General features: G+C 51.8%; 1 protein-coding gene and 1 long non-coding RNA gene across 12 annotated transcripts; one reads left to right on the top strand and one right to left on the bottom strand.

Moving 5' to 3' along the window:
• Positions 1-506: 506 nt before the first annotated feature.
• On the bottom strand, positions 507-4,338 carry Gm39392. Of its 2 annotated transcripts, none has more exons than XR_880220.3 (3): positions 2,068-4,338; positions 1,350-1,759; positions 507-884 (listed from the first exon to the last, which is right to left on the bottom strand). It is a non-coding gene; the product is annotated as a predicted gene, 39392 (long non-coding RNA). The 2 variants fall into 2 exon arrangements; XR_880221.3 differs by having other exon boundaries at positions 507-1,406; positions 1,601-1,759.
• A 10-nt stretch (positions 4,339-4,348) lies between these two features.
• Positions 4,349-19,912, top strand: Etv4 (ets variant 4). 10 transcript variants are annotated; one of them, NM_008815.3, is made up of 13 exons: positions 4,349-4,551; positions 5,032-5,142; positions 5,336-5,429; positions 5,645-5,692; positions 12,513-12,566; positions 14,218-14,341; positions 15,414-15,578; positions 15,782-16,050; positions 17,704-17,778; positions 17,902-17,970; positions 18,159-18,331; positions 18,589-18,690; positions 19,069-19,911. In NM_008815.3, the coding sequence occupies exons 2-13, from the start codon at positions 5,083-5,085 to the stop codon at positions 19,291-19,293; spliced, it is 1,458 nt and encodes a 485-aa protein (NP_032841.2). In that variant the 5' UTR covers positions 4,349-4,551; positions 5,032-5,082; the 3' UTR covers positions 19,294-19,911. The 10 variants fall into 10 exon arrangements, with proteins under 10 accessions (NP_032841.2, NP_001303295.1, NP_001303294.1 ...); NM_001316366.1 differs by having other exon boundaries at positions 14,215-14,341; positions 15,432-15,578; NM_001316365.1 differs by having other exon boundaries at positions 14,215-14,341.
• The last annotated feature ends 1,112 nt before the right edge of the window (positions 19,913-21,024 follow it).

Raw genomic sequence — 21,024 nt, 5'->3', positions numbered from 1 at the left:
TTGCTGCAGAGTCCTTAGACCAGACCCTCCTCAGGATTGGGTCAGACTCACCCAAGTCCTATGCTCATCACTCGGCTGGTGGGATCGCTGCAATTGTCTCACACAAATGAGATGGGGTGCCTTCAGGGAACCACATCACACTAGAGGGAGACTGACTCCTCAGGAGTCCTTTGAGCTCCTCCTGATTTCATGCAGGCCCTTGAGGACACCCAAGCCCTGCATCAGCATCGATGGAGAGAGTCCTCATCTGCAGGACTTTTGTTCAGGGACTGCCAGCCTCTACCAGGGAGCCCCAAGGATTGGGTTAGACTTTACTCATCCCCCTCCTTTGGGCCCATTATATCCTCTGCTGACTGTGGAGTCTCAAGAGAGGGTTCATCTGGACAGAGTATATACCTGTGACCTCAGTACTCAGATGGAGTTAGAAAGATCCGGATGCTACACAATGAGCTTGAAACCTGCCAGAGCAATAGGAGATGGGTGGGGGTGGAGGTGGGGTGGGGGTGGGGATAGGGGGTGGGGGTGGCATGACACGGATAACGTTCACAGATGGCACGCACACTCAGGCTAGTGGAAGGTAAACTAGAACACGGGAAGCAGCTTACCCCTCTTGCCTCTGCCATAGTGACGTGCATCCTTTCTCTGCTCTTAGCAAATGGAAGACACCCAGATAAAAGACCCAAGGGCTACGTTTCTAACCTCAAGAGTGGGAATGGGCAATTACAGACCTGCTCTGTGGTGACCTGGATAAAAGCCATAGACTCTCTCTTCAGGGAGGTGAACGCTGGAGCGCGCGCGCGCACACACACACTGATGCAGGTCATTAGTTTCCTGAGGCACGCACTCCATTCACGGCGTGCAGGAGGGTCTGGAACCCCTGCAGTCTGAAGGAACCAAAGAGAAACTGGGCCAGTGAGGAAAAGATGAAAGGAAATCCAAGAGGGGCATGGAGGGTTTGCTTGCTTCCTTGCTTTGGTTTGTTTGTTTACTGGTACTGACCCATCACCAGCTCAGGGAATGGATCTGACACCCCCACCCGACCCCAGACCTTGCTCTCTGGTTCATTCTCCCTGGTGAGAAAGTTCCAGCCTTGGGGACACCCAAGGGATCCTATTTGTCTCAACCCTGGGCCTTAGGTATCTGTCTCAGCTTTCCCCCTTTAAGTGCCCGAAACTCTGCTTTTCAAATTCTGCTGAAGCCAGGCCTAAAAACACCTCTGTCCCTGCAGACAGTCAGGCTGGACAGGTTACCCACGGAATGCCCTCAGCTGACACAACACCAAGGACCAAATCCAGACCCCCATTATTCATTCCCCTAAGCCTATGTGGGCCAGGTGTGGTGTCACTCACCCGTAATTCCAGCATTCCAGGAAGACAAGTTCAGCCTGGGAGACCCAGAATCTGACCCTGTTGCAAAAGACCAAGCGGTAAGTAGACAGAGGCAGGAGAATCAACATTTTAAAGCCATTCTCAGCTATATAGGAATTCTGGGTCAGACTGAGTTGGAAGAGACCCTGTCTCAAAAACATGGAAGGTAAGTAGGAAGGAAGGAAGGAAGGAAGGAAGGAAGGAAGGAAGGAAGGAAGGAAGCCACAACAAACCATGAGCTGAGAGACGGTGCATCAGTCTAGAGCACTTGCTGCTTTTTCAGAGGACCTGAGTTCTGTTCCCAGCACCTACATCAGACGGCTCACGACTGCCTGTTACCTGCCGCATCAGGAAATCCAGTGTCTCTGGCCTCTGTAGGTACCCACACAAACCTACACAAACACATAAATAAAAATTAAATTAAAAATAAATAACGCAAAATAAGAAAAAAAACGTTATAAAAATTGTGTGGGGGAGAGTCAGCCTCTTTGATGGCTTCAGAGCCAGCTTGCCAGTTACATTCAGGCTTTCTTTCTTCCAAGCCTGTATCAGGGATCTCCCAGCTCCCAGGGCAAACAGTGGGTTCCCTTTGTATAAAAATTTACATATCTAAAGTCCACATTTGCATTTTATAATTTAAATTCCTAGGAAACAGGTTAGAGTCCAGCCCCCCAATCTACTGGAGGAAGAGAATATTTACCTGCCCAGCTTCCCCCAGAGCTGTATTGGAGGAGGCAGGAAGCATCGGAAGTCATAAAGGAGCCCTGAGCATCCTGCATCTGAGGGATGCTGGTCAGGTCAGGTTTGGGAGTGTCCTCATGTGCTCCTTAAAGGATCTCTCTTTGGAGTACCCTCAATGGGGGGGGGGGTTTCTATTGTCACCTCTTGTAAAATGAGGTGAGGGTGGCAGGCGGCAGGAACTGGTGAAAAGCGTGCACACAAGGCTGGATGCTTCAATGTCACTTAACCCACATCTCCAGCCTCTCTCTTCCTTCCTCTGCTTAACAACCTTGGACTCCATTGGAGAAGAGGTCCCAATGCTCCCTTTGGAGAAATGTCATTGATCATTGATCATCATCTGAGTGTTCAGTCCCAGGCCAGGGCAGGTGTGGCAGCTGTAGCTGCAGCTGCAGTTGGTTCTCTTGCTGGGTCTATAGCTTGAGCCAGAGATAGGGAGGTAGGCTTCTTTGGTCTCTGCCAGACCTGGGAAGCAGAGGAAATATTAACTAGCCAGGGCTCTCCAGAGAAGTGGAGGAACTCCGAGTCAGACAGGCAGCCCCGGACAGGCCTCAACTGGAGCACCCAGTGCTCACTCAGGGACCCACCTGAACCTTCATGGAGACCACATCAGAGATCTTTTCCTAGAACTGCCTGCCTTCCTCCCCCACTTCTCCTGGTCTAGGAACTCACACCCCTCCCTAAACTGGCTCCATCCGCCCCAAGCCGGGATTTGCTTGGGCTTGCCTGTCTTTCCTTGGGCAGGGTGCCTGCAAAACTCCATTACTTAGCTTTTTATTGTAGCTGTTCACCTGACAGGCATTTTGTGCAACTCTTGAGTGCGAGCGAGGCTCAAGGAAGGAGTCCTCCTCTGGGCCCCCGCAGAGATCCCCATAACTATATAGGGATTTCTCTAACAGGGAAGAGAATGAAAGATACCTCACCATATATATGGACTGACCCAGGCTCTCATGAAAAGGGGGGTCCCTAGAGGAGAGCGGCAGCAGGTTCAAACTTTAAAGAACAGTTTGGTAGGTAAAGGGGAGGAGTTTGTGTGGCAGAAAGAGCCCAGTTCAGGTGCCAGGGGGTTAAGGTTTTTGTCCCTTCTCTGACTCCTACAGGCTGGAAGAGATTGCATGCACCTTTTCTTTCTCAGAAGTACTGTTTGGTTAGACAGATGAACTTTGAAAGCAGCCCTGTGGGCCTGTGGGTCCTTGTGACGGCATCTAAAGCAACCCAGATCCCAAGGGAGGTAGTCTTTCTCACACTTGCTTGGCGCCCAGCACCATGTCTGACACAGCAGATATTTACTGAAGGCAGTGATGCTCGAATGACAAACACTAAGATCAACCTCTTGGACAAAATTGGAACCCATCCTGTCTTTTGATCACCAAGTCACTTGGGATTTCTGCTTCCTATCATAAGGAGTAAGATGGCAGCGAGAGAGACATCCTTGAGCCTCTTGTTGGCAAAGCCTCGAATGAATGATAAAGCGGGTCACAGAATAAGCAACTCTACAGATCACAGACCCGTGAGAAAGCCGGTTTGAGCCAGTTTACATTTACTGAGCACCAACTGTGCCTCCATTTGTTTTCAAGTAGCTCGGGGTCTCAGAGGGCTGCACAGAAGACCTTGGTGGCTTTGAAACGCTAATGCCCCTCAGTGACAAGCTGAGTTACCTCAGGTGAGGAGGCCATGGTGTCTTTCTTAGCTTTCTTCCATTTTCATTTGTAAAGTAAAATGGAAACCGCTCCGCAGCACCACGTTATGGGAAGGAAATTAGCACGTGGAGGCAGAGCGCTTCATAAATGCTAGTTATTATGGTTCCTCTGGGCGCACAAGTCCGTTTGCCTCCCCCTCCCCCCAGGGCACACAGACGTGTTCACACTCCCACGTAAGTATAGATGCACAGAGGCGTGAGCTAACGCCAGCGGAAGGAGCTCAGGGGTCCTTAGACCCAAAACCCAGGTTGGAACCCGTGGAGAAGCTGCCGGGTCTTCAGCTTCCGTCTTTTTTTCTCAATTCTTTATGAATGAACTAAAGCCGAAAGGAGTTTATTTTTTTATGAATGGAAGTCCAAAAAGTGAATGAAGCCAGGAGCCAGCCCCTACTTTCTGATTGGTCTTCGTGGCTGGGAAACTCCTCCCTCAAGCTCAGCTAGCCGAGTCTGAGGATTGGCGGGCGTGCCCGGCCCTGGGGTTTCATTCACAAAAGTCAATGAAACAAAGGGAACCGGTGGGGAGGGGCGGGGGAAGAGCGAGAACGGAGGCCAAGGCAAAGGAAATGCACCAATCAGCTGCTCCCCCGGGCTCACAACTGTCTGCTGCGCCCGGAAAACAAGCCGGGGCTCTGGGGACCCGGGGCTCAGGCCGCCTCGCTCCGGCCTAGCCCCGCCACCTTAGTTGTGTCATCCCCCGGGCATGCTGAGCATCCCCCCGCGGCTCCGGCACAGACGCCCGGACCTCAGGTGAAGCTGCGGAAGGGGAAGGAAGGGAGAGTGTCTGTGATTTCCCCGCTTCATCTCCCACACACCACACTCTCTCTGTTCGGCGCCCGCTTCCGCACATTCCGGGGCGGGGGTGGGAGGCGTCGGGATTCGAGGCTGGAGGGGGCGCCTGAGTTATGGGCGTGCGAATGGTGTGCGCCGCGCGCGCGCGCCCACATACACACACACACACTCACACACGCGCGCACACACACACGCACACACACGTCTTATGTAACCCAGTTCGGGCTGAGCAGGGCTGCAGAAAGCAGACACACCAACCCCAGCTCAAGGGAGCAGGTGGGACCTCCTTTGGCGGGAGAGGAGTGGCGGTGGAGGCGCTCGGCCGCGCAGGTCCCAGCGAGTCGGAGAAGTTTCGCTGTCCGATCCAAAGCCTCGCGATCGCCCCCTCCCCCCCGCAGCGCTCCCGGGACCGTGTGCGAACTGCCTCCCCCCTCCCAGGTCTCTGCCTCCGCGCGGGGGCCCGGCCCTGTGGCCGGAGGGAGCGGCCGGATGGAGCGGAGGATGAAAGGCGGATACTTGGACCAGCGAGTGCCCTACACCTTCTGCAGCGTGAGCGCCGCGCCGGCCTCCACGCCCGCCCCCGCCCCGCACCCCGCCCCTACTCGCCCCGCAGCCCCCTCCCGGGGGGTCTCAGTGGGTCCAGGACCGCCTGGCCCCTGAGCCACCCCGGGACCCCACCCCCAACCCCAAGCTAGACTCCTCAGGGTGATTCGGGGGCATTCTTCCCCCCTCCTTCCAGCAGAAATCTCCCGGAAATGGGAGCTTGGGCGAAGCGCTGATGGTCCCGCAGGGAAAGCTCATGGACCCGGGCTCCCTGCCGCCTTCCGACTCAGAAGGTAAAGAAACAGACAAACTGCGACCCCTCTGCTTAATCCACGTACATCCATCCCAAAGCCTTATCCTGGACTTCCCCAACCCACGTTTCCCCAAAAGTCAAACCACTCATTCTTCTCCGTCCCTTATCACCAGTGGGGAGGCTGTAACCCGGGCTCGCCAGGTCTCTTCCCCATATTATCGCCACCTCTTCACCAATCCAATATTCACCCATCAGATCTCTTCCAGGACCTCAGTCACTTCCAAGAGACGTGGCTCGCAGAAGGTGAGTAGTTTTGTTTCCTTCCTAAAATTAGAAGTGGGACATGGGGGGCGGGGGGTTCTTGTCTGTCTCAAGGAGTCCTTCAACCCCATCTCTCCAGTCCCTAACCATGTCACTCTCCCCGGTGCCCAGTGTGGACACATATCGATATTTATTTTCTCGCCCGGAGCCAGGCTTGTATAACTAGGCCTGGGGATGAATCAGACTATTGTGTGGGGTATTTGCTTATTTGAATGGATTTTGGCCCAAGGCCCGTTTTTTTTTTTTTTTTTTTTTCCTAGTTGAAAATTTCATTTGCAGAGTTTGTCTGGCAGGAGGCTCCTGGCCTAGGTGTAGTGTTGGGGTGTTGAGGTATTGAAAGAGAGCAATGAGAAACGGGAGGAATAAGGAGTAATTTATTACCTATCTTCTGGAGTTGCTGGAACCTTGCTTGGTTTTTTACTCTCTTCATTTCACTTCTTCCTAACTCCGAGGGCCAATTTACTGACCAAGCCAAAATAACAACAAAAGTTTCAATACTTCTTTTCTTGGCACTTTGGCAGAGAAGATTCAGGGCTGCCTCCCCAAATAGCCTTGATTATAATTCCAGTGGCAACTGGTCCTCCCTCCATCCCTCTTGAATACCTCCACCCCCAGGCAATGTTCCCCTTCCTGTATGCTGGAGGGTTGGTTGTAAGTCCTAGCCAGGATGGGGTCAGTGGCCCAGCCTGGGCTGGGTGGAGCAGATGTCCTAGTTGGATTCTAGCTGTGGTGTTTTGGTGAGGTTAGTTAGCCTGAGGGTGATGCTGGCAGGGCTGCCAGTGGAAGGAGGCATGGTGACTTACAGTCTCTGAGATTCAGGAAGCATTAGCATCCCCATCTTCGCTCTCACCTCCTTTTGTGTTAATACTCTAAATACTCCAGAAACCAAAAGTGAATTTTTTCTTGAGGTCTTTTCCTAAGGGATTCATTCCCCATTCTTCCACTGTGGGTACCTTTCTTTTGGAATTTCAAAGCTCTCCACCTCTTCACCAATCCAATCCACCTCTCACAGGATTCTCTATAGGAGAAGCCTGGATAAGAAGGAAAGGGGACCACTAAGTAGGTTTGTGGAATGGGATGAGGTCTGTCTTGGCCATCGTCTCAAACACACACTCACACACATAAAATTATTGCTGTTGTCATATTATTATTTATTATTATTATTGTGGTGGTGATGATGGCAGAGAATGACTGTTTAGCATGGAGTTTATCCTCCAAAATGTGGAATGGGGGTGGGGAGGTCTGGGTATAGTGTGCCTCTTCCTCTGCTGCATGCCTGAGTGCCCAGCTCCCAGTTGCATGTAGAGCTTTGTTGGGTAGGCTTACCCTTCTTCAGGTTCTGGAGCTGAAGAACTCAGGGTCTCCATGGGCTTTCAAAAACCTTCTTTTTTATCAACTAGTTACTGATTTTGGTCTGGCTCTCTGGGTTTCCTCCCTGCCCATCAGCTGAGGGCCCCCACAGTGGCCAGCTCCCCAGTTGTGAGTTAGATAGGAGTGGGCTCAGGGTGGCCTTTTGGCAGCATTTGGTCTATTTGAATGACATGGAAAGGAAAATGTTCTCTCCACCCCACCATGGAAGACCCTCCCCTTGGTGGTGGGTCTGGTGATAGTCCATGTGTCTGTCTGCCTGTCTGTCTGTGTGTGTCAGTGTGACAGCAAGTGCGTGTGCGCACAGGCATGCGCACACGTATACACGCGTGTTACATACTGCTGCCTTGGGAGTCCCTGTACATTTAAATCCAGTGGGTGGGGAGATGGGGGTGGGGAATGCTAGGGGGGGGGCTGGGATCTCCTTGGTTCCCTCTCCTTCCTCCTGAGGGAGCAGCTCAGGTTCCCAGCTGGCGATGGATGGCCAGGCCTGAGGGGGGGGTGGGATGCTGAGGCCACTCGCTCCTCTCTCTGCGGAGACAGATGCAGCTGCCGGGGTCCTGTCCCCCTGCACCATCCCAGCATCACCCCAATCTCCTCTCCTGCCTCTTCCCACCAGGTCAGTGGCTCCCCTAGAGTATAAAGGGGTGACAGGGAGGAATGAGCTCCTCTAGAAACCTGCCAGTGGTGGGGAACATCAGGAGAATGGGGCCCAGAGCCCAACCTCCCCTCTCTCAGCTTGGTTTCTTCCTAGAGCCTCAATTTGGAAAGATACAGCAAATTCTTAGAGTGTGGGTGGGGCAGTGAAGATTGGGGGGTGGGGTTGGAGTGACCAGGCTGGACCCAAACCGAGACCGAGAGAGGTGGATTTGGCTTTGGCATATCGGCTGCTGATTGAGATTTTGGGGTGAGTGTTGGTGTGGCTCTTTGGAAGCAGCATACACATCTTGGGGATCAGATCTGGGCTTTTCTGGGTGAAGAGGGATATGATGAGCTGAGGAGAGTCATCTGGGTGCCTGGGATCTGTTAAGGTGATGGAAAAGGGATCAGATGCCACAGAGAAACCCAGGCTCGGGCAGACTGAGCCAAGATGTGGCTGGTTATGTAAAAAAAGGTTTGTGGATCTGATGGAGGGTTGCTTTGTGGGATTGTTGGGAGCCTTCATGAACTGTGAGGTACAATGACTCTGTGGTCTCTTTGGTAGTTAGGAAAACTGACTAAGCTATGTTCATCCTTTGTATGAAGTTGGGGAGGGAGGGCCTGTAAATTCCCAGAAGGCTTATGGATAATTTGGGGTTCTTGATATTGCTATTCTGCATGTAAAATTGTTGGGGGTTGCGCCATATCTGAAGATAAAATGGATTTTTCTAGGAAGAGAATGGCTTATGTATAGCTTTTATCAGGATTTTAAGGAATGGATCTGGGCTCTTCCACAAAAATTATTGCAGCTAAATGGTCCTCCAAGGGTGGCTCTCCCCTGGTCCTTTAGCCTCCCTATTTATAGGTCCAAAAAGAGATCCTGTGCGTAGAGGGGAACATGGAGGGTGCTTTAACCCGTATTTTGTTTTAGAGTGAAAGTGTTCGTGCACCCTGGAGTCTGGGGGTGGGGGGGGGACTGTTGGCAAGGGAAGGGTTAATCCTCAACCCTCTCCCTAGTCTTTCCTAGTTCCATGCCTCCTCCATCTTTCTATTTCCTCTCCATTTAGAAGGTTCTTGGAGAGGAATGCCCCCTCCACAGATAGAGAACTGGTTCCTTCCAATATAGAAGCTGCCAGAGTGGGGGCAGGGTGAGGGTGTGAGCGCCCCAGCCGTTGGGGACACAATAAAGCAGAACCTCCCAAGGATGCTACCATTCACGCTTATGTGGGACTGTCCCCAACCCCAGAGAATGACAGACAGCCCTTCTGTGGGATACATGGCAGCTTGCTCGTGGTAGGCTTTGGTTCTGTACTTAGCTTGTAAACTTAACCATTTCTTCTGGAACCCATCTTTGGGGCCCCCCTGGCTCCTGTTGGAGGGATGGTCCCTAAATATATTCTGTGTGTGTGTGAGTGTGTGTGTGTGTGTACGCTTGCACATGCTTTACACTGGGTATACACACACCCACACCTGCCTTAATCCTCTGCATGTCCCCGCCCAGACAGTCCCTTTTTAGTGCCAGTGGAGCTGGGGGCAGACTCTGTCACACTGGCTCAGCAGCCAAAACACAGCCGAGTCAACAAATAGAATGAATGGTGTGTGTGCGCAAGACCAAACATAGTAATTAAAATTTCTCCTGCTCTCCAGGAACTCTTGAAGCTCTGTTTCTGTTTCTATCTTTGCTGATAGTCTCTGGGTGACTGAGGGCCCTGTTGTATCCCTTTGGGAAAAGGCCAATATTGGGAGAGCTGAGCAGAGAGTAGGGCCTACCCCCCATTCTTGGGAAGAGGGTCGCATCATCTCTTTGAAGGTACAATCTGTGTGATAAGGGGAAATCTCTTCTGGGGGTTCTGGATAAACGTTAAAGCCTGAGGCAGAAGGAAAGGTCAGATGACCCACAGGGCTCACTAGCCCAGTGGCGTCAGCAGGAGATGCCCCCAGCCCATTACCTCACTGGAAACCAGTAGTTAATGAGGTCCCAAGAGGGGCTCCAGAGTGCGTCAGCTACCCCCTGCCAAGTTTTGCACCCCTTCCTTGCCCTCGGGACCCTCCTTGCCTAAGTAGTAGGGAGGGAACTATCTGTCAGCCTGCTTGCTCCTGCCACCTTCAGATTGTCTGTTACCTTTGAATGGTCCCTGACACCCAGAAGGAAGGAATGTGTCCTTCCCCTTCCTGTTGACTGGTGCTTTCCACATGAGCCACTCACCAGGGACATTTATTGCAAATATGGATGCCTGGCCCACCTCCAGCCTATAGAAGCACTTGCCCAATTTGAGGACTTAGAACCAACCAGTGTGGCTAACAGAGCCAGGCGAGTCTTTAATCAGGACATCTGGGGGATTGCTGCTGTGTGATTATAGTTGGGCTTCTAAAAAGCATGGGATTTACACCTATTTTTGCCTCACTGATGTATGTAGCCACTTTAGAATTGTAGTACATTGATCTAAGTAGGCTCTTAACTACTGGAGACTTCTGGATTTTTTATTTTTTTATTTTTATTTTTTTTATTTATTATATGTAAGTACGCTGTAGCTGTCTTCAGACACTCCAGAAGAGGGAGTCAGATCTCCTTACGGATGGTTGTGAGCCACCATGTGGTTGCTAGGATTTGAACTCAGGACCTTCAGAAGAGCAGTTGGGTGCTCTTACCCACTGAGCCATCTCACCAGCCAGAGACTTCTGGATCTTAAACTCCCTTGCCTCAATCTCTGTCTAGAAAACAGTCCTCTAAGCCGGACGCAGTGTCAAATAGGCCTGTGATCACAAGGAAGCTGAGACAGGAAAAGGTGAATCTAAGGCCAGCCTGGGGTACCTAGTTAGACCCTGTCTCAAAAAATGAAAGGCAGGTGGTTCAAAAGGACTTTGATTCAACCCCCACCATAAATAAATAGATAAAAATCAACTATCAAGCTATATCTATAAACACACAGTGCCTCTGACATTCGAAGCAAGCACTTGACCACAGCCCAAGTATCCTTCCTTGTAAGATGAGCTTTTCCGGTGTTGTGCTAACTCTGGTGGTAGCTGGTGTGTGGAGAGGAGTAGCTACGGGGAAAGGGAAAGGCTGCCTGGGTGAGGAGCTCACTGCTTTCGGCTCCCCAGTCTGTGGCCCTAGCTCCTGCCAGCCTGAGGACAGGTCTCGTTGGATGCTTATTCATAAGAAACAGTCATTCAGTATCTGGTCTGAGTAGGACCCTGTTCTGGGTGCTAGAGACTCACCTGAAGAAGACAAAGCCTGTGTTCCCAGTGAAGAGATGAACATTAATTAACATGCAAATATACATTAGTAAGATAGGCACAGGTCAGGGGGAAGTACCTGCTGAGACAGAAAGCAAAAGGGACAGTTTTGCTTTGGGTGGTCAAAGAAGGTCTCTGATAAGCCTGGCAGGGTGGCCATCTGTAACCAGCATTCCAGGCAGAATCAGAAAAGATGGTGCCTTTCAGGTGAGCCTGGGCTACATAGTGAGATCCAGAACGTAGGGTGAGGCTGGGGGCGCGGGGCGTGGAGGGGAAAAAGGACCCAGCTCAGCAGGACTGAGGGCTAAAGGAGGCCAAGGTGCCTAAGAGGCAGGCAAGGAAGGTGAGCTGAGGAGGCCAAGGGCAAACGTTTAAATTGCCCATCAGCGAGACAGCAAAGTGATTTGGTTTCTATTGTCCACCCTGACGGCTGTGTGGACTGCAGGGCCTGGGGGAGGTGAGCTGGCAAACACAGGGTCCTGTGGCCAAGGTCTGAGCCTGCATGCTCACATAGGACTGGGGTGTAGAATATTCTCTATCTCTCAACTCCCATGCCTCACCAGCCCCTCTGAAGTCTGAGTCTTCTATCTTGCCATTTCCACATTGCCCAGTCTCCAGGGAGTGACAGTCTAGTCTCCTAGGTCACGAGCTCCATTGTCCTGCTTAGACAATCAGGAAGTCCTTCTCTGTATCTGTTCTTCTTTCTGCTGCAATCCTCCGCCTTGATAGAGAGGCAAAGGTAAACAAAAACTGTGGAGTCGCTCTTAACTCTTGCTTCCAACTTGCCCCTCCTCTCCTGCCAGTCCCCCCAACATGGTCATGGCTGGCCTCCAAATCTCTATTCTCTCCTTCTCACTGCCTTTCTCTGCCTCTACTACTCTCTTAACTCCCCATCCCATGCCCTAAATAGACTCTATTCTATACTAAAAACAACAACAAAACAACAAAACCCCTATGGAGTCCTTTGAGTATCCTTTAGCTCAGAGATACCCACCCTTGGTCCTCAGACATCCAGGCTGGGGAGGCCCTTCTTCTCCTTAGCAGTGATGAGCCAGTATCTGTACCTGCCTCCTGTCCTGTTTTAACCCTCTTCACATCCTCTCTCCTCCATTGCCTTTCGAAAGCTCTAGAGCTCTTGTGTGTCTCCAAAATACCTGGGAAGGTATTTAAAGTGCAGGCTCCTGGGTCCCTTCCCAAATTCAGAATCTCCTCATCTGATTCCAGATCCACAGGCTGCCACAGTGTCTTAAGGCCTGCCCACCCCTGACAAAGCCTTGTAAACTGTGAAGGGTGGGTTCATTTGCACTCCAAGGACGGGAGACAAAACATCCAGGCAAAAACTATTTTCTCAGACAAGTTCTCAGAGTCCTCCCTGGGGGGTCTTCATGGGGCTGCATCTGGGGAGTGCAGGCCCTGGGGTGCAGTCACCCTTGGTCTAAGGCAGGCTCTAGACCTCTGCAGGGCTGGAACTAACCTGCAGGGTGACAGTGCTGCCTTCCTGGAGTTGCCACTTTGCAGGGTCACGTCCTGGACTCACCTCTCTGGCCTCTCTCTGCAGCTCAGGTACCGGACAGTGATGAGCAGTTTGTTCCTGATTTCCATTCAGAAAACTGTGAGTAGTGAGTGCTGGGTACAAGGGTGGGGGATGGGGGTGAGGGAATGACAGGAAGTGAGTCATGGGGGACAGTCATCCATAGGAGAGCAGTTTGCTCTCACCTAAAGACAGAGTGAAGGTCAGGGCTCCCCATCCTGTAATATGGACACTGAGACCAACGTAGTGACAAGAGGGTGAAGACCTTTGTTCCCCTCTGGGGTCTCAGCCATGCGACCTGGAACTGATGCTTTTCTCTGCAGCCAAAGCCGGGGACTTGAGATGGCTCGGCAGTATTCTGTTATTTTCTTCAGTGCTGGTGATGCTATCCCAGGAAAGATTTGTCAGTGGCTCTAGAGGGTTTAGGGTTGGTTGCAAATGGACCTAATGGTACTGCAAATATATCCTACAATGCTCGGGACATTCTCCCAAATCTGACCCCAATGTTACAGGTGTCATTGTTGCAAAATGATGCCTGGTCAGGTCAGGTAGCCCACACCTGTGATCTGGAGAGTGAATGTGGGACATGGTAAAGCCTGACCTCGAAAGGAAGAGGGAGAGAGGGAGAGGGAGAGGGAGAGGGAGAGGGAGAGAGAGAGAGAGAGAGAGAGAGAGAGAGAGAGAGAGAAAAGAAGAAAATGTCATAACCAGGCAGTGGTGGCGCACGCCTTTAATCCTAGCACCTGGGAGGCAGAGGCAGGCGGAGTTGAGTTTGAGGACAGCCTGGTCTACAGAGTGAGTTCCAGGACAGTCAGGGCTACACAGAGAAACCCTGTCTGGAAAAACAAACAAAAAAGAAAGAAAGGAAAGGAAGGAAGGAAAAAAAGAAAAGAAAAGAAAAGAAAAGAAAAGAAAAGAAAAAAAAGTCAGGATGATCCCAGCACTCAGGAGGCAGAGGCAGGCAGATCTCTGAGTTGGAGGCCAACCTGGTCTACAGAGTGAGTTCCCAGAAACCAAGGCTACACAGAGATCCCTTGACTTGGAAAAACCAAAAGAGAAAAGTCTGAGGAGGGGTGTTCGGCTGTTAGGTACTGCCTAAGTGATGGCTCTCGGATGCTGTCACCCATGAAATGAAAAGAACACAAGAATGGAAAACAGTGGTCACCAGAACTGTGGATTCCAGGGCATTTGACCGAACTGAAGGAAGCCAGGATGTCACTCACACCAAGGCTCAGCCACAGTGGGTAGCTGGACTCAGAGACCTCAGTAAGGGCTCAGAAAAGGGCAATGCTCCTCACAGATAACTAGGAGCATCTGCATATTACTCGGCTGACATGCAAGTGTGCTAACAGCCAAACTCCCTCCTCACGAGATCAAAGAACCTTCATAGCCCCAAATAAGAAAACATGTCCCTCACTTGGAATTTTCCAGGACACTCAGGATAGCCAAAAGGCCCTGCATCTGAGATGTTCACTCTTAGGAAAGTGTTTCCTCAGCTAAGAGTGTGTGTCTTTTAGATGGTCCCCTTGGTTAACACCAAGGTTAATACCTAAGGTATAAAACTAGACATAATGTAACCAAAATGTTCCAAAAGCATCCAACTTCAGTGTTTAAGAATGGGAGCTGGGAGGAGACTGTACCAGTAACCCCGGTCTTCAGAAAGCAGAGGTGTCAGGAGCTCTGTTGACTTCTATGTAACACTCTGGCTTTGCTCTGTCCTACCCCACAGTAGCTTTCCATAGCCCCACCACCAGGATCAAGAAGGAACCCCAGAGTCCCCGCACAGACCCCGCCCTGTCCTGCAGCAGGAAGCCACCACTCCCCTACCACCATGGAGAGCAGTGCCTTTACTCCAGGTGAGCCCCAGCCCAGGAGGGTGTCAGGAGTCGAAGGCTCTGTTGAGATGTGGGGTAGGAGAGGGCACCCATGAGCTGAGGCACCTGTAGAGGTGAGGGTTGGATAACGGGGTTTCCTAGCTCCTGTAGGTAGCACTAGCAAGGATTCCTCTGAGTATAAGCAGGAGACATCACACAGTGGGCAGAATGGCCTCAAGAGCCCAGTGAGTCTCTACCTGGAGGCCCACGCCCTACTTAAACCAGTTGCTTTGGGCTTCGGAGAGAGATTGTCAAGCAGAGAGGTCCAGTTCCAGCATTAAGAGAGGATACCCATCACTTAGGTATGGTGGGTGGTGTGACCTTGAGAAAGAGGCACTGTGAGTTTGAGGTCAACCGTAGCTCCCGAAAGAGTTCCAGGTGAAGCTGAGTTCCAGAGCAAGACTCTTTTGGGGAGAAAATAAAAGAATTCACCTGGGCCCTGGAAATGTAGTTAAATTGATAGAGTGCTTGCCTAACAGACAAAGCCCTGGAGATGATTGTCAAAACCACACAAACCCGTCAGGGTGGTTACTTGCATGTAATCTCAGCAGCTGTGAAGTGAAAAACAGGAGTTTTGAGATTATTGTTGGCCACACGTGGAGGGTCTGAGGCCACCCTAGGCTCCATGAGACACCATTTAAAAAGAAAAAAATTCCTAGCCCTCAGGAAGCAGAGGCAGGTGGATCTCTGAGTTCAAGGCCAGCCTGGATTGCAGATAAAGTTCCAGGACAACCAGGGCTTGCAGAGAAACCCTATATAAAAAAAACAAAAACAAATTCCAGCACTCGGGAGGCAGAGGCAGGTGGATCTCTGAGTTCGAGGCCAGCCTGGTCTACAGAGTGAGTTCCAGGACAGCCAGGGCTATACAGAGAAACCCTGTCTCGAAAAACCAAAAACAAAAACAAAAAAAAATAAATAAAAAACAAAAACCAAACAAACAATTCCCCGGCCCCTCCACTGCAGTGGCAATAATCACTTCCTGGGGTATGAAAGGTACAAAGATGGTCACCTAGCTTCTCTGCCCCCCTCATCCCCATCTCCCCCTCAACTCCAGTGCCTATGACTCCCCCAGACAAATCGCCATCAAGTCCCCCGCCCCCGGTGCCCCTGGACAGTCGCCCCTGCAGCCCTTTTCCAGGGCAGAACAGCAGCAGAGCCTCCTGAGAGCCTCCAGCTCTTCCCAGTCCCACCCTGGCCACGGGTACCTTGGTGAGCACAGGTAAGGAGACAGATCTGAAGCACCGGGGGACCCGGGCCTCGCCAGGCAGTCTGGGCTCAGTTCCTTAGTTCTCTATAGAGACCTGGCTGGGAGAACCAGGAGATGGTGTCTCATTGTCCCTCCAGAGCCCTGTCAACAGGTGACAGGCTCAAGGGGGCTAATGGAAGATTCTCTTTTCTTCCTTCCTCATCCATGACCTCCAGCTCCGTCTTCCAGCAGCCCGTGGACATGTGCCACTCCTTCACATCTCCTCAGGGAGGGGGCCGGGAACCTCTCCCAGCCCCCTATCAACACCAACTGTCGGAGCCCTGCCCACCCTACCCCCAGCAGAACTTCAAGCAGGAGTACCATGACCCCCTGTACGAACAGGCTGGCCAGCCCGCTTCAAGCCAGGGTGGGGTCAGTGGGCACAGGTACCCAGGGGCGGGGGTGGTGATCAAACAGGAGCGCACAGACTTCGCCTACGACTCAGGTAAGAGACTCTTGGGCTGGGCTGGGGGTGTTGGGCTCGGAAGGGTTTTTCTGGGATTGCCAGGTGGGGTGGCCAGTACTCCAGTGAGCAGGGAAGTTAAGCAAAGATTCCTAGAAGGTTTGTGTCTTTCCATGGTCCATACTTTTTTTTTTTTTTTAAATTATTCTAAAGAATGATCGTTTTCCAGCCAGCATTCAAATAAGATGACAGGGTATTATAGACCTTGCCCTAATAGCTCCTGACAATAATAAAGGTTGGGTATTTACTTCGGTCATAAGTTTGAGGGTTTTAATTAACCCCCTAAGACCAGAGTACAGTGACTGGAACAAGGGTATATGCTCTTGGAGGGTAAAAAAAAAAAACATGAGACGGTCACTAGTCCTTGTCTCCACAGTGATTTCAAAATATGAGGGAGCGGTACCCATGCAATGTGGGAAGTGGAGGTACAGTGGTCATCAGCATCAAGGAGTGGTGGTGTCTAGTGTAAAAAAAAAAAAGCTGCAGTATTCAGGAGGCTAGGGGCAGGTGGATGGCTAGGAATTTAAACTAGGCGACATAATGAGTTTTCAGGCCAGCCTGAACTACAGAGTGAGACCTTGTCGATAGATAGATAGATAGATAGATAGATAGATAAATAGATAGAAAGATAGACAACAGAACAGTAGCTGCAGAGGTTGGCTGGAATTTTAGATTTTTTCTTTTCCCGATGCCCACAGTATTTTAGCATAGGGGGCTTATCTACAAATCCCTAGTCACTCCGGGGAAAGCGGACGAACAGGACGAGTGCTTCCCTTTCGAGCCTGGTGGGGGCTGGAGGAGGGAGGTGCGCAGGGCTGCTGACCTTCAAAGGCTGGAGACCGGAGGGGATCCGGAGGGGATCGGGTTACTTGCCCTTGAACTCTTGCCCCTCCTCCCTCCGCTTTCCTGAATGGAGTCAAGAATTCCATTCACAAAATGGAGGAATGAATGAACCCTCCCTCCTGCCTCCTCCCCCGAGAGGTGTCGGGTGTCAGCGGCTCATTCATAGGTGGGAGTGGAGGGGGCGGGAAAGGGTTGGAACGTGAAGCGTGGCTTTCCTAAGTGGAGCTGGGAGGTTTCAGTTCTATGGCGTGGAACACAGTAGAACCTGCTTATACCTGAGGAAAAAAACAGACCAGAGCCCACTGCCTCTTCTTTAAATAGATACATCCCCCACCTCCACCCCAACTCTTCTCTCTCTTTCTCTCTCTCTCTCTCTGTCTCACACACACACACAAAGGCATGGAGGTACTAGGCTTGGAACCTGACCTGACGACCGGACATGTGCCCATTCCGAGGAAGTCTTAGGCAAACCCTTCCCAACCCCCGGAGATTCATCTCTCACCCCCTCCTTCCCCTGAACTCACAGGAAAACAGCTGCTCCCTGGAATCTTGGGCCTTGAGAACAGCCTGCCTGGCCCCAGCTGCTGCCACCCATACCCTCTGCCCCTGCCCTCAAACTGAGGGCCTCAGCTTGCAGCTCCCTCTGGGTGAACTTCCCCTGGGATTTAGTGGCGGGAAAAGGATGGTCACTGGATTGCAGGCTAGCAGCACCAACTCCTTGAATGTGTACAGGCCTTCCTCCCCTGCTTCACCTCAGCCACTTACAATGTCACCTTTTCTTCCCTCCCCCAGATGTCCCTGGATGTGCATCAATGTACCTCCACCCAGAGGGCTTCTCTGGACCCTCTCCAGGTGATGGAGTGATGGGTAAGGCAGCAGGATCCTAGCTATGGGGGAAAGAGTCACCCAGGCTACGAGTCTCTCTGCATTCTCTAGGGTTTTCAACAGTGAACCCTCAGATCTGAGCAATCCCCATCTTTCCTCCACAAGGTTATGGCTATGAAAAATCCCTTCGACCATTCCCAGATGATGTCTGCATTGTCCCTGAAAAATTTGAAGGTCAGAGAAGTGACTTGGTAGGAGGGTCAGGGTCTTCTTCACTCCTGTCACATACTGGGTCCTGTAGGAATCCCATTTCATTAGTGGAAGAAGTCAGGACACTCGGGGAAGAGTTTGGGGAAGCCACATGGGTGGGTGGGGGAGTTGGTTAGGGCATATGTACATCACACCTATTTCCACTTTCCCAGGAGACATCAAGCAGGAAGGGATTGGAGCTTTCCGGGAGGGGCCACCCTACCAGCGCCGGGGTGCCTTACAACTGTGGCAGTTTCTGGTGGCCCTGCTGGATGACCCAACAAATGCTCATTTCATTGCTTGGACAGGCCGGGGAATGGAGTTTAAACTAATTGAACCTGAAGAGGTAGGTCTTACGTATTCCCACCCCTCCTGTCCGGCACCTTTGGAGCCCTGAGAGGAGAAATGGTGGCACTTGCTTCCACCACTGTCCTCAGTCTGCCTGACCCAGTTCTTGCCAAGCCAGAGTCAGCATTGTGCTGGTGACTAGCCTAGATTGTCCCCGCACCAAGAACCTCAAATGTCCCACTCCCCACCCCACCCCTGCTATTTTTCCTCTGAGATTGCATCTCCACCCAAATCCTTTTGTCTCTTGTCCCCCAGGTTGCCAGGCTCTGGGGTATCCAGAAGAACCGGCCAGCCATGAATTATGACAAGCTGAGCCGCTCGCTGCGATACTATTATGAGAAAGGCATCATGCAGAAGGTTGGGCTGAGGTCCTAGCACGGCCACAAGGAGGGGCCAGGGGTGGCTAAGGGTTCAAAGTGTGTCAAGAGAAGGTCAGGTGGGGTGTGTGTGTGGGGGGGGGGGGAGGCGGGCATTCTCAGCAGGTTTTCGAGAACAGAAAATGTAAACCCCTAGGTTCCCCTGTAAAGTTGCTAGACAATGAATGAATAGTCCCAAGTGTGCTATGATTGAGATGAGACGTGAACAAGAACCAGAAGGGAGTGGGTTTCAAGAAGAACCAGTGTAAGAGGCAAAGAGGTCCTAGTGCATATTTGTGGCCCATGAGAAGGGGAAAGTCTCCAAATTCTCTACTGAGGCAGAGCGTTCGTGTCTGGCCTGACAACCCTCTCTCCACAGGTGGCTGGCGAACGCTACGTGTACAAGTTTGTGTGCGAGCCGGAGGCCCTGTTCTCTCTGGCCTTCCCAGATAATCAACGTCCAGCTCTGAAGGCTGAGTTTGACCGGCCAGTCAGTGAGGAGGACACAGTCCCTTTGTCCCACTTGGATGAGAGTCCTGCCTACCTCCCAGAACTCACTGGCCCCGCTCCGCCCTTCGGCCACAGAGGTGGATATTCTTACTAGGCACCAGTGGCTTCCCCTTGACATGGTGGGGTTGCTCAGTGTATATATCAACTGATTTGGTATTGGTGAAGGCCCTCTTTCTGATGCCTGTAGAAGTCTCTGGGGTCAGAGCTCCACTATCCCATCTGATACTCCTGGCCAGACTCAGCTGCTAACCAGAGTCTGCGGGAAAGACAGTGGAGGCAGGCCAAATCTAAAGGCAGTAGCCGAAGTTCGCTGTGGCTCACCTGTACCTTCAGTTCAGCTTGGCCTCTGCCTAGGTCTTGCTCAGAGGCCAAGTTCCTCACCCCCACCACAGAGATCCAGTGTTCTATTCTGGGGACATACAGGGACTTCCCTTGTTTATTATGGCAACAGGGCCAAGGGGATTCTCAGAACACCCTGTGTCTCCCCTCTCCCAACCCCCCATGGGAGACAAAGTTCTGCCTGGGTTCTGCCCTGAACAGGGGGGTCCTGTGTTCTTGGTGCTGTGCTCTGGGAGGCAGGAGCATGTGGGCGGCAGCTGGGGGGGGGGGTTGGGTGGAAGAGTAGGGATGGCTCTCTGCCCTAGGCCTACCCAGGCCTAATTCCACCTTTGCCTCTTATGCCAGACCTTAATAAAGCCTCTGCTTCTCCGGTTGTTTCTATTTGCTCTTTGCTTCCATGAGGCAAGGACCTGGGGTGGGAAGAGCTATGGCCATGCAGCAGTTGACCAGAGTTTGGAGTCTGTCCCCTACAAGGCCTTCCGTGAGGACCTGATGCCCTGTTCCTGGAGTCTAGCTCAGGCCCTCACTTGCGTTTCTGGAAATCCCTTGCCGTTGGTTTTCCTCTAGAAAATGGATTTTGGAAACTCTGCTCTTACCTAACCTAGGACCGTGTGAGGATCTAGAAATAATGGAGTGTACTGTTTAACCCAGCAGGGCTTCTAGACCACGCCTTGCCACGGTTAGCCTGTCCCTAGAAACATCCTCGGGTAAAGACGTGGTCTGTGGCTTCTGTGACCATAGTTGCTCCAGTGACTGGGAGCCCATGTTCATCCCAACTGCTTGTCCTTCCTCCTACACAAACTCCAGGCTGCTGCTTTTACTGAGCTCAGAAACAAGTGTTTGGAGACTAGAAAAGGAGAAAGCAAGCAACTGTAGGGGCGGGGGTGACAGCAGGTCCCGAGTAGGCTCTTTAGTGGGGTGGCAGTGACAGACATTCTCCTAAGACCACTCCCAGGTGGGGGAAACGGACCGAGGAGCAGCTCTGGAACGGGAGGGACAGAAGGAGGGACAGAGTCTGGATCTAGAGCCAGCTTTCCAGGACTCGGCTCAGGTAAAAACAAGCAGGTTCAATAGAACCCCAACTGCTACCCACAAGTAAAAGGCACCACTCTTTCCTAGAAACATGGGAAATCAATGTACTGACTCATAATTCAGAGCAAGAGACAGAAAACCAACGGAGGGGTGGGGGTGGGGAGGGGATGGGAAGGGGATGTTTTAGCCCAGAAAGATGACTCAGTGGGTAAGATGCTTCCTTCCGGACAAGCCTAAATACTTGAGTTCTGTCCCCAACATCCACATAGTGGGGGGAGAGGGAACAAACTCCCCGTAGGCTGTCGCTTCATCTTCACACACATGTGCACACAGTGGCCAGGAAGATTCCAGTTCTGTGCGTAAGTCCCACATCATCTCTTGGGCTCCCAACTAGGAAATACTGGCTTACTAATGAATGAGATACAAGAGCCTAGAGAGGTGGGTCAGCTATTAA

Source organism: Mus musculus, chromosome 11 (genome assembly GCF_000001635.26).
Source record: "Mus musculus strain C57BL/6J chromosome 11, GRCm38.p6 C57BL/6J".
In the NCBI taxonomy this organism is placed as follows: Eukaryota; Metazoa; Chordata; class Mammalia; order Rodentia; family Muridae; genus Mus; species Mus musculus.
This window is presented reverse-complemented; position numbering and strand designations above follow the sequence as displayed.

Bases quoted from the DNA above. Each gene is read 5' to 3' on its own strand.
- Etv4 (XM_006532458.3), top strand. From the start codon at position 4,505: ATGCTGAGCATCCCCCCGCGGCTCCGGCACAGACGCCCGGACCTCAG. The intron at 14,342-15,413 runs GTGAGCCCCAGC...CCTCAACTCCAG, and splicing joins GAGCAGTGCCTTTACTCCAG to TGCCTATGACTCCCCCAGAC. The intron at 18,691-19,068 runs GTTGGGCTGAGG...CTCTCTCCACAG, and splicing joins AGAAAGGCATCATGCAGAAG to GTGGCTGGCGAACGCTACGT.